The following is a 12,955-nucleotide window of genomic DNA, read 5'->3' on the forward strand; positions in this document are numbered from 1 at the left end:
TCTTTCAACCTGTTTGTTGAATTAGTATATACCAAATTAACACTCATTAACACTCATTTGCAATTTATTTAGGAAAAACTCCGAACCCTACTAATTAATGTAGAAATTATGAAATTTAATCGTATAAAATGGCTAGGAGTATTCTATGTCTAGTTAGCAGTGTGTCTCTCTAGACTTCTTCACCAGTCATCTTCGTCAACATCAAAATCACTCAGCACCTAAACACAACAAAAGTCTATGCAATAAGTGGCACAAATGAAAAATCTAATGAAGACTACATAGTATTCTGCTCAGAATCAATAAATGAGATTTTATCTCTAAATAAGCTAATAACTAAATTTTTCAAGGAATTCCAAGAATTACATCGTGGCACGGTTTAACAGCACTCACATAACGCATAGACCTTTCACACATACAAGAATACTGAACAGCTACTAGTAAATATGTAGATGTTTGAATCACTTACCTCAATATCGGCTGGGTCATTTAGCAAACTGTTGAGTCCACTTACTTCTTCAAGATACTTGGCATCATTAAACGCTCGGAGCAGGAACTCAAAGCCATCGTGTTGATATTGCTTTACAACCTTTAGTAAAATAAGCAGGATAAGATAGGTATATATAATAGTAAATAGTCGAAGGGTTCAGTCTGCGAGTCTCAGAATGTTCTCCTAACTGTTGATATGGTAATACCTAGGTAAACCTTAACAAACACCTCGGTGGTAAATATGCTGTCGGAGAGGCTATCGATCCACATATTGTATGTAATGCATAGGTCATCATTCAAAGTAACGAATAGTGTCACACAAAAACATGTAAGGTTTCCTGGCTGAGTGACCAAGGCAAATGTCAACAGTTTATTCGAGAACAAAATTTAGCTTTTGTTGCATGTGATTATGCAAACTTGTGGTGCTTATGATCACATGTAGTTGAAGAAATGGTAACTAGAGCAAAAGCTTAACATTTTCCCAAACAGATAGGCATGTAATAGGCTTTGATGCTGTACAAAAATTCCTATCCAAGCAAAATAAATGTTTGCTACATCCGCTTCCAATTGATTCAAACTAGTTGTGCTAATTTTTAGCTGTGTTACCTTATACTCAGCTTATAGGTATTTGTCTGGCCTATTCCAGTTAAAGGTAATGATTAATAATTGATCACGGAAAAGCACTTTGTTATGATGCTGGAATAGCAAAGAAAAAACAGTTTTATAAATATACCACAAAGTTTTCATGGCCAAAGCAATATCTGTCTGTTACTAAACCCTCACTATATTATAACAGAGAATAGCCTGGATAAATGATTTTAAAGTTCATATTAGAAATCCACTGTGAACAATTTACCTTTGCACATACCGTAAGACCTCTAATTGAATGCCACGGCGCTCTATCTTTTAACCCGTTTTTGTAGAGGAGGTCAATTGAAGGCCACGTTCAAATAGAGGCTGGCGGTATATTTTTTAAATGGTTCGTCAAGAATCTTGGGAAGCTAAATTTAGCCCTTTTCCTGGCTAAGCAAATGTCGCCTATATTTTGCTTTCTTTTTCCGGTGAAGCGATATTAAACCTTTTGTATGCAATAAATCTTCTAACTTACTTCCAACTTGTCAAAGATCTCTTAATAAATATGCATTGAGAAACCAAGAAATATTTCTACTAGTTGATATCTATTGGTTACGATTAACCTGTGATGATCTAGCCTGTGTCCTCTGCAATTTGTTAGACCTTTTAATTTTTATTTCATTCTAAATTTGAAGAAACTTTTATTTTATATCTATATTTAACAATGTTGCATAAAAGCCCATTGGGATCATTGTTATGTTTGCTACAGTTTGCAGCCAAAACTAGCTTTTCAAGTGCAATAGAAGAGGAGTTACGAGTGTCGATCAATTGTAAGATCAGATTACCGCAATCACGCTATCAAATAATATGCTTTAAATCTGAAAAATTTAAAGTTATATAATGATAATCTAGCGAATGCTACAAATGTATATTCATAAACAAGTGATATAAACGAACCATACTTATATTATATGCAGGAACAAAAATTAATGTTTTTAAAACAAAAATATTTGCGTGGTTTGCTAGGATAGCTGCGTTCTCGTTTGCGTTCTCATTGTTGTTGTCGATGCAACGAACATCTTCTGGTTGTCCAATACCTTCTACAATGTCATCTGACCTCAACTCTTCTTCTGCACTGCTGAACTAGTCAATATTAGCGTTCAAACAATTTTTGGCAGAGCAAAACTTTCACGCGTTGCATTTAGCACAAATGCAATGTGTAAAGGTTTTGCTCGTTAAACGTAACCTTCAGCCCAAAACTTGCAAACTGTTTTTATACACACTGTACTTCGAGGTATCAAGACCGCGTTAAACAAGGAACTACTGTTAGCCTGAGACAGTTATTAACTATTTCTATGGTGATGATACTTTCAAGGTTCATCTACCATCTTTGCTTTTAAAGTTTTAACAGAAAAAAAGCGAAAGGTTTTGGAGTTGGACAACGAGAGAATTGAATGTTATTATTGTAAACGATTAATTAGTAATACGATTTTTTGGACACTTTTCTACTGATCACTTGATATTATGGGTTCATAAAGATCAAAGATAGCCAAATGGCCAATCAAAGTGGCGGTCAAATAGAGGTGGTGTTCAAATAGAGGGCGGCGCTTTATTTTTCAATCTTCTCATTGTGGCGGTCAAATAAAGGGGACGTTCAAATGAAGGTGGCGTTCAATTTGAGGTGGCGTTCAAATAAAGGTGGCGTTCAATAGAGGTGGCGTTCAATTAGAGGTTTTACGGTACATCGGTTTGTTTCCAGAATGCATTGACTGGTACTGGCACATTAGTACTGACTCACTAAAGTTTATTGCTTGTCGCCAGGCATGCCTGGTTAACACGGAAACAAATTTCAAACAAAAACCTAGAATGAAACTAGTTTTGTCCAGGTTGTCACACTCAGCCAAAATCCTAGCAACTTTGTCCGACTCTGATTTAGCAAATGATAACACAAGTTACATTCTGTGTGAGCCTAAACACAATTACTTTCGTGTTAACAACAACGTAGATCTAGCTTAGGGGTTCCCAAACTTTTTCATTCAATTTCTCCCTTATGCCTTTTTATAAATTTGATTCCCCACGCACTTTTAACCCACATAATTAAAAACAACCGGTACAAATTATAATCCCATTTAATTGTACATATCTAAACATATAATGACATATTATTTATTTTTATACAGCACGCGTGCAACACATAACAATACATGACCTTCAGCATGGCGGTGAATTGGTTTATGACTAGTTTAACTTACTATCCAATCAAAATCTGAATGATGTGTTCACATATATCTGGGTTCTGACTAGAAGCTCATTATCAGCAATTAGTATTATAGATAAAAACCGAAATGCTAAATGATGAAACCCAAACTCACACGGCTCTGCAGAACATAAATTAAAAATTGAACAAATCAGACATCTCCCTGTTCCCCCTTGTATATTCAAAATTCCCCTCTAGGGAGATATTCCTCCCTGGTTGGGAACCCCTGATTTAGCTTCATCCAATAGGGTGACAAAGGTCATAACTACCCTATCATATTGATCCTCTTCCCTAACTATTTTATGAAGCCTAACATTGCCTGATCACCACAGACCCATCACTTTGACTCAAAAAAATTTCATTACAAGTTTCCATTCTAGGGTCCGCAGGGGAGTTGTTCTCGCGCGAAATAGGCATTAATCTAGATAAGTAAAAGTTACGAAATCAAACTATTACAAATCCTTTCTGGGCTTGCATAAAAACAATTTGATTTTATCAACTAGTTTAAAGTTGATAAATATCCGTGCACCAGGAAACGTATCGCGTGCAAATATAAAAACCAAGTATAACAAAAGTCAGGCAAGGTCCTCCAATCCATATTAATAGGAAATCATAAACTCATCTGTTAGATTTGATGAGAAGGATGTATATAAACAATAAACTGAAATATGGAAAATTAATCACACCTGTGCAGAGCATGCTGTGCAGTGGTCGAACTTTTTCCCTACTGGTAAAACTATTTGATACTGCGACAGGTATCCTCGAATCTGGTGGGGTAAAGCACCCAGTATGCTTTCATCTGGCTGGCTGTCTTCATCAGCTGCTAAATGGGCTGGAGCAGAGCCTCTAAAGAAGAATAGATAGGGTAGTTTGATGTCAAACAATTCTAGCAGAGAATTCAAAGAACTACAAGGGGTGGTAGCATGGCCCACCTGAGTGGATGTTGAAGAAGAGAGACAAAAAGCTCTACAATCAAAGCTGAGCAGAGCATGGATAATCCAGGACGAGAGACTGTACACTGCTGGTCCAGAGCACGGTCTTTGGTTGACTGCAAGACGTTATTAGGTACCAGTAATCTTACCAATGCAGACCTCGAATTATGTCACATATTATAGGAAATGTACATCTTGTGTATTATCTCAAACCACATTCAATACATGTACATGTAGGTATATAGAAGTGAAATAAATACATCTCTTGGAGCAACAACATCATTGCAGTAATAACAGCCAAGGTCGGTTCCGGATATGCTTTCCTTACTGGTTGGTACTGTATCACCGACATCCTCGCTCACTAGCACTGACCTGCCATGCCTCATTGCCAACCAGGTATCAAACCCCAAAGCTGCTGTCATTACTATCTGCAGTATTTTAGAAAGATAAGAGAAATATATTGAGTCGCATAGCTAGTCTGTCATATGGAAAAGTAGGCTACACAGCCGTAAAGAGATCGGATAGCAGTGTGTTACGACTAAGAACATAAAAGTTGCACAGCAAGAACTTTTCACAAGAGTTGAAGTGAATCAAGAACTATCCATATCTAACGGAGAGTGCCATAGACAAAAATACTAGTTTCAGTTGAAATTTGAGGGTAAACAAATAACATGTATTACTAATTTTGTGGTATGGTTTGCAGCTGCCAGCAGCAAATGAGTCTATGAATAACCTTGAGAACTTCAGTGTAGAGCACTAATTTGTACTATTGGAAAACAGTCGTAAGTAGATAAAGAATATTATGATGGTTCCACCAGCAGGTACTCAGATAATGTAATGCTTGCAGCAAACGACATGGAGAGACAAACGATAGATGCTGGAATATAGAGAACCAAACAACTGAATGAAAATGTAGAATTTCACGTACCTTGTCTTTAGCAGCTCCAATAATCGATGGCAGCCATCGGCTTTCCCGTGTGTCCATAAGCAGGAACACTGCATCATGCTCTTCTATGAGAGCTTCGAGAACTTCCACATCCTTCTGCACAGCCTGAGCAGAGTTCGGAGTTACTGGGTGGCCGGGCATGGGTATAGCCAGTGATACACCCTTGGCATTCTACAAGCATTTTATCAGGTGTTTTTATGAACTACTTTGCAATGTACGGTTTTATACATGCACCAGGAGTTTAGAAGCTGTGATTATCTAGGGCCAAACAGATTATATCTCCTCAAAATCTTATAACTTCTCTAGCAACCCCATGGGTACCTGCTGACATGAGTCTCAAGAGACCCAATGGCTACCCGCCGACACACTTGATAATAAATATTGCAAAGACCAGAATAGCTGGGGATAATCAGCAAAAATGTCAATCGAATGAGTAGTCCTTGTAAAAGCCAAAATCACAGTTTTGATTTAGTAGAGGGATCTGTAAGATAATGGAAGAGTATGCTGAAACTTGGTGACATCAAGTATTGCGTGTAAAGCTTTAGTACATCAGTGGGCGGACCAGAGAACACCTTACTCACCACTCCAGGAAATATCAGCTTGAGGCTTTCAGCAGCGGTTTCTGCTTTGGGTAGACCTCCATCTTTGCAATGCTCAAATGTGAATAGAGATTGTCGAACAGGGTTAGAAAAAGACACAGTAGAATTATCCACTAACGTTATGGTTCTAACACCCCATCCCTACAATGTTCAGTAGCCAGTCACAATGCAGTCATCCTAGGTATATCCGTGGATATCTAAGATCATGATGTAAAAATGCTGAAATCTTTGTGTAAGTCATCAACACAAGCGCAGTCTTCCAAGCCTTCAGCAAACATTGATAAAGCGCTATAGTCAAAAGTTCGAGAGTAAAGAACAGCAAAATAAACATCAAGTGTCATAAAGAGTTGAGCAACTTGCCAAGTCGACAACGTGAGACTCCATGCTACTTTTAATCAGTATCTCAAGGAAACAGTTCAAGTATAGCATATCTGCTATTTATATCATTCGACGCAAATCCAGTGTACTTGCGGTGAGGTCTAAGCATGTAAATGCATAGATATAAGGAGGAGCAGCTCACCAGGAGATTACGGGCTACATTACAGCCGAGTGTACCCGCTCCTAACAACAAGCATTTTGTTTTACTGATGGAAGCAAGGTCTAGTTCAGGCAGCAGTCGCCATCTCATCAGTTTTAGATTGAGGTCAACGGCTGACTCTGCCACGTGCGCTGGATCCATACTACGACTCATATCAACAAAGCGTGGCAGCAGCTTCTGCTGGTGGTTTTTCTCCCAACCAACCACATTCCACATCACTAAAAATGAGCAAGCACTCTACCAGGAAGGGTCAACTGTGGAGGCTAACAATATACATTACAATATAAATGTAATTGCAATGTCAAACTTATATACAGAGTTTGACATTGCAACTACATTTATGTAGTATATTTTTATTAACTTATATACTTTGCACAGTTTTGAAATGCAATATACTTATATACTGCATTTCAAAACAGCAAGTGTGCAATCTAGCAATGCATGTTGAGGCCAGTCCACATGTAACAATTTTGTTTGCATTATGGGAGGTTACTTGTTCTCGCTTCAACTTATAATGCCTTCTCTGGTGACAATTGCTATGAACACAAGCATGCTGAGCTGTGGCGCCCTGCATTTCTTTTTCATGTGGTGGTTACAGTTTAACCATGTTTATGATATTTAGCCCAAATGTCATTACACCCTATTTGGTTTCTATCGAGTATAGCAAAGTCACCACTGAAGCGGTCATGGCTTGCGGGTCTAAATCACCAAGACTGAGACAAACAGGTTGGGATTTGGTTCCCAAGAAAGGCCACTAGTGGTGACAGAAAGGGCATCTGAGCTTAAATTAGTCCCTCTGCCAAATTAATAATACAGTTAATCTACATGGCCATCTAGGTGAGATTTGTAATAAAGTTATGCTTCTGTAGTCCACCTTGATCCGTTGGTACCATAAGCATATTTTCAACAATTTAAAACAACTACTAATATTAAAAAACAACACAAGCTTTAATTATATCACTTTACTTTTGACATAGTTTAACTTTAAACAAGAGAGCAACTTCTATTCATATAGTAGAACAAAAGAAGACCTGGCTATCGGGGGACAAAAGTAAACCGTGAGAACATGCGACTTACCTGACTCTGGTGAGAGTGGGGAGACGAGTGGCCTTACGTATATGCTATGACTTATGTCTCTCTTTCCATCAACTGTCCGATCCCTCAATCCAAGTAGCTTTATGGTGCACTTCTCCTTCACACTAAAACGAGTATCGCTGCAGCAAACTCACAAATATAATTTAACTGCATGACCTATGACCCCATTTCACTGCGACTTATATTTCAACAAAATTTCTCGACGACTTCCATCTACAGTGTCCACCTCTGACAATCTAACTCTACGTGAGTTGCTAGTGCTTATGAATAACATACATAACAGGTGCATAACACGGCACAGATGTATACTCTATGTAAATGAATATAGAGTGGAAACATTATATAACCTACAAGTGCCGGGCGATAAGACACAAGAAGTTGCGGAGAGTCCAGCCAGGGTGGCCGGCCAGGGTCGAAGGGTCAACAAATACAAAAACCAGCTGATCAAGCTGATGAGCAGGTTGGATAATCTCGTGAAGCCTGAGGAGCTTGATGGACTGCTCTCCATTCAAGTAGACAGCAAAGTACGGAACGTTGTCTGGCTTGAACTGACTGTCATACTGCAGCAACATCTCCCTTGTCTTCAATATGCAAGGTTTTATTTCAATAATGTGGCAGAGAAAGAATGGAAAAATACAGATATAAAACCTTACTTTAAAGCCACCCAAAGAGCTTGAATGCTGGCAAGTTTATACACGTACAGAGAAAATAATTACAAGACTATAGGAAAAAATTTGTCCCGAGCAGTCGGAGTCTACCTACCCATTGCGTACCTGTTCAGGGTTCAATATACCATCAATGCTCGAGTTTGACTCGGCCACCTCAACTGGTAATTGTGGACATAGAGCTGGAAATGCAAACCAATAGTGATACTGATGCTTCTTCAGGTTCTATAACAAAAAACATGAGATACTCCTTCGTGACATGTACTACAAGTCAGTCCACCCATGACTGACATGTACTACAAGTGGGTATCCATGACTGACAGGTACTACAGGTGAGTCCGCTCATGAGTCATGACTGACATGTGTTACAAGTAAGCTCATCTATGACTGGCATGTGCAGATGTGCTACAAGAGAGCTCTACCATGACTGATGTGCGCTACAGGTGAGCCTACCCATAACTAAAATGTGATACAAATAAGCCCACCTATGACTGACATGTGCTACAAGTGAGCCAACCCATCCCTGTCATAAGCAAAAAGTGGCTTCACTCGACTGATATGAGCTCCAGGTAGGCTCACCAAATGCAGGCATAACCTAATGGCAAACTTCAACATACAAAATCAATCTGTTCTAATATTTGCTTCGTATGTTGAAATCTTCATGTTGGAGTAAATATTCTCATACGAATGCTTTGCATTTCATTGAATTCGTTTCACAGTGCAAAAAACTTAATGCTAAATCCTTCAAGTAATTACATTCAGCAAGAAAACAATCGCATTTTATAAAATTGTCAAGAACTAAACGTGAAACTGAATTATTTGTAAAAACAAAATACATGAAGTAATAATCAATAAGAATATTGATTTTACTGAAAAAGACAAATGAATAGAGATGTCGACATGATAGTTCAGGAGGTGGACAGTGTCTAAATAGAGATGCTAATAGCGATACAAATCTAATCCAATTTATACAGCATAAACTTAAATTAACATATTTATATTTTCTTTTATTCTGGTTAGTTTTACATTTCATCTTTAATTAGGCCTCTCCACTTTTACTCTTCACTTTTACTAGTTTGAAGCTGTTTTTTTCATATCACTTTAACTTTCTGTTTCATGATAATTTCTAGATGGTATAGCAGATGTTTTGAAAACCTGATCCAAAGATTCCAAAGATGTTTGCTCAGGTTTACTCTATTAGTTGCTTAGTTATAAGAAAGTACTGCCTTTTCCCTTTTTGACTACTACTACTGCTCATACAATGCTTCTTGGACTCCATGATTTCAAAACCAAATGAGGAAGGAATAAAGCCGTTCAAAGTTACCTAAACTTCTGAAACCTGAACTGTATCACCAAGCTGTATGATAGAGAACCCCTGTGTACATATTTACTGATTCACTGCTATGAAAAATTTTGGATATGGTGCGATGGTAATCCCTCCGTGTGTCAAGGACAAATGCTCACATTTTACATTTGTAAGTTGAGGTGATCATAATCAGAGGTTTCATGCTATTGATGATTTCTGTAAGCTACACAAGAGATGATCTTATAATGATTACGGCAACTTAAATTTTGGAAGCAAAATTAAAAACGGCCATTATAGGCCTATTAGTAATTAGTAATATGCTTTCACATCTAATAAAATCTGATACGTTAACAAAAAGAATTTAAATAATAGATACCATTCTAAAAAACTTACCGCAAAAGTCAGTAGCGAAAATGTATTTAATTGTTTAGGATCTTCCAAAGCTTCCCCAGACATAATTGATTTCCATATCTAAAACAAGAACATACAAAAAAAGTTACAACTATGAAGGTAATATTCTTTCTTTATATAACCTAGGTGCATTGCACAATCAACATTAATACATTATGTAGGATTAGAGCCTATCTTTAAGCAATGCATAAATTGTAAGCTATCCAGTGGAGCTTCATCTATCATCATATAATATCAATTGAAAAGAGGCTGACATGAGATGAGCCAAGCTACTTGAATCAGAAGCGCTGCTGTGACTGTACAACCAGCAGTGTCAGCCAGCTCTGAAAAACACTTAAATGGGGAAACTCAACATTTAACTGCTGCAATTTCAGTACAAAGAATCATAGAAGCTCAAAACTATAAGCTTTTGTTTAGATTTTATAGAAAATTTGGTTTTGCTATAAATAAAAAAACAAAATTTATAGTCAGGAAATGGTAAGCAAAAAGTGTGACAAAGAGTGTCTTACAAGAATCTGACCTTGAAGAGAATTGACCTAGAGCTTATATTCTAATAGCTTGCATACTATTAAAAATAACCTTTTCTCCAGCGGTTCTGATGAGAGCAGATTTGTCATATGTCTTGAATTGATCAACTGTATTAGTGTTGACAAGAGTTCCCTCCAATACATATTGTCCGGGATGGTGATGACCTTGCCTATAGGAAACTTCGATGTTATTGTTTTGCAAAAGATGTGGTTTATTTTGAGAAAATAGTGAGAATTTATTAGATCAATGAGCATGACCAACTCATTGAATAAACTTAGCCAAAACACACCTGTCAAATGATGCATATTCCAAAGTGAAGAGGGCAGCTAAACCTTGAGCATTGGCTGAAATATAGCAAAAAATATGTATTATATCTGTGTACAGTAGATCATAATAAAAAGGGGAGGGAGGGACAAAGCAAGTAAAGAAAAGAAGATTAGATCTATAGACAGTCATAACAATGCATTAGGCTTTTGCATGGGCCAAAATCAACTTTTCAACTGTTTCAAGGAGAGCTTCAAATTTTGTCTGTACACGTTTGCTGCTAAATTTATCAGACTGAGCAGGCTTGTGGCTTTTGATAACATATTATTTATATTTAATATTCTTAACTTCTTTTATAAACTTGTCAATTTTTTAGTATGACTTGCTGTGATTAAGTACTGGCAACACAGGACCCCACAGTCTAGCACTTTCTTTTTACTGTGAGATGTGAGGTTGATAAAGTCTAAAAATTGACTATATTGTAGCCATTCATAGCCATCGCATTTTGTGTTGGAACGTGCATGTATTTTGGGAAGTTTTACCATGTTGCTCAACAACAGAAATTAGTTTTACTAAACTTAATCCAAAGTAGATAATAGATAAATCTCTACAAAGAAAATGATTGCTAAACGCAAAATAGTGAATTCTACCATAGCCATATTCTACCAAATCTAAAAAAGATGAATACTTTATCGTTTTATTTAAATGCACATGTGGGCCTATAAGTAAAATCAATGATATACAGCCTATATATCATTGGTAAAATCAACATTACTGTAAATATCACGAACATAAACCACTTACTATTGCTGTAACAACCGTATATAGAAACCGGTTCATCTTTTAATTTATACTCGTCTAGTTTTTTTGTAGAAAGTGCATGCCAAAATCCTGCGTCTAAAGAACTAGTAAAAGGCAAAAATTGCAAATTAGACATTGCACTACTAAATATTTCTTTCAAATGCAGGCAAGCTTTGACCGGAAGTTGATAGAAGATAATAGTTGCCTCGCTAACTGTAGCAAATCGTAACTTGTGCGGAAATGTTAGGCTTAGTCCAGCCTGTTGGTTGTACAGCGTATTATATTTCTTTTAAAAAGTGAACAACTACACAGTGGTATAACATCCCAGAGTCCTTAATAATAGACAGTTATGGGTTTTAAGTTTAATCAACATTAGATTGGTTTTAATTTTTCATCAAAGTGCAGGCGAAGAAAACTCTCTCTTATTGAAATTCGATAATCTCGGTCACATGACCATAACAAGAGGATAACTCCAACATACATGTATACGTACAATACATAATTATGCTGATTTTATGGCCTGTTATCAGATTTTGTTTGTATCTGTATTCCCAAACATTATTCTTTTAATAGTCAAACATTTTTATTTTTCTGTTATTGTAGTGTCGAGTAGATCTTAGATGAAAAGTTAAGAAAACTAACAACAAACTAACATTGATTAAGTCATACAAACATCGAAACAAACACATATACATGTACACGCATGTATAAATCAAATTAGAGTTACCTTACTGCACTCTACAATGCGAATCAGAACAAACATCTACAAGCTACTAAGCCTAATCATTGTCATCTACTGCACCAGCATATTAATGGCAAAATTATTTTATGCATGTGTTTTTTATAGATGTTTAACCCTGCTAACAATGGCCAGTGTGAGTCAGTCTTTTCATGTCTAGCGTATTTTAATGAAAGTCATTCATTCAATCAAATCATTACAAGCTGTTGGTTTTTTAGCAAGACGGTTAGATGTGTTATATTATTGGTAGATGTTTCAGATATAGTAGGAGGTCAATAAATGGGAAGCAATCTATGAAATAAGCAACAGCAAAATGTTTATTGACAGAAAAGCACAAAATGCTTGCCAATGGGACAGACTAAAGTATATCTATGGATATACTAAAACAATAATGGAAAAATAACTCTAAAGAACACACTACAACAAACTGGCTACCTCCATTCACTTTACTCAAAACCACTCTCAAAACAATAGATGAAGATGGCATTCTGTATCTTTTGGTGGAACTCCGCTGTTACATATATGTATAAATCATGTAACAGAAGAGCTAATTCCTCAAAAATGTTGATGTTAAAAAGGAGCTATTCTGTTTTTTTATTAGTTATAAGTGCATCGGCCAAGATGGTCAGCTTTTAAAGGTTGACTTGCAACAAAATTCACATTACAGTTATTTGGTATCAAAAGATTCACCATGTCTTACTCTGCTGTGTAGTAGGTGCAAAATATGTGGAAATGTGATTACAAGCTCTTAAAAACTCAAAAAGGAACAGTTAATCGCCGCTATCACGAAACCGCCGTAGATTAGAATCTCTTTC

General features: G+C 36.7%; 1 protein-coding gene across 2 annotated transcripts; it reads right to left on the reverse strand.

The window, feature by feature from the left end:
* Window positions 1-78: 78 nt before the first annotated feature.
* Window positions 79-11,569, reverse strand: LOC137391110 (ubiquitin-like modifier-activating enzyme ATG7). 2 transcript variants are annotated; one of them, XM_068077471.1, is made up of 15 exons: window positions 11,405-11,569; window positions 10,626-10,680; window positions 10,388-10,505; window positions 9,791-9,868; window positions 8,200-8,316; window positions 7,778-8,007; window positions 7,409-7,530; window positions 6,314-6,549; window positions 5,776-5,934; window positions 5,177-5,365; window positions 4,509-4,676; window positions 4,249-4,364; window positions 4,003-4,162; window positions 467-586; window positions 79-218 (listed from the first exon to the last, which is right to left on the reverse strand). In XM_068077471.1, the coding sequence occupies exons 1-15, from the start codon at window positions 11,535-11,537 to the stop codon at window positions 180-182; spliced, it is 2,040 nt and encodes a 679-aa protein (XP_067933572.1). In that variant the 5' UTR covers window positions 11,538-11,569; the 3' UTR covers window positions 79-179. The 2 variants fall into 2 exon arrangements, with proteins under 2 accessions (XP_067933572.1, XP_067933573.1); XM_068077472.1 differs by having other exon boundaries at window positions 4,509-4,672; window positions 5,173-5,365.
* Between the last annotated feature and the right edge of the window lie 1,386 nt (window positions 11,570-12,955).

Source organism: Watersipora subatra, chromosome 3 (genome assembly GCF_963576615.1).
Source record: "Watersipora subatra chromosome 3, tzWatSuba1.1, whole genome shotgun sequence".
Classification (NCBI taxonomy): domain Eukaryota; kingdom Metazoa; phylum Bryozoa; class Gymnolaemata; order Cheilostomatida; family Watersiporidae; genus Watersipora; species Watersipora subatra.

Excerpts from the sequence above, each read along its gene's own strand:
- LOC137391110 (XM_068077471.1), bottom strand. The coding sequence starts at position 11,537 with ATGTCTAATTTGCAATTTTTGCCTTTTACTAGTTCTTTAGACGCAGGA. Across the intron at positions 4,163-4,248 it reads CTTCTTCAACATCCACTCAG|AGGCTCTGCTCCAGCCCATT; the intron begins GTGGGCCATGCT and ends ATTCTTCTTTAG. Across the intron at positions 587-4,002 it reads GCACAGCATGCTCTGCACAG|GTTGTAAAGCAATATCAACA; the intron begins GTGTGATTAATT and ends ATTTTACTAAAG.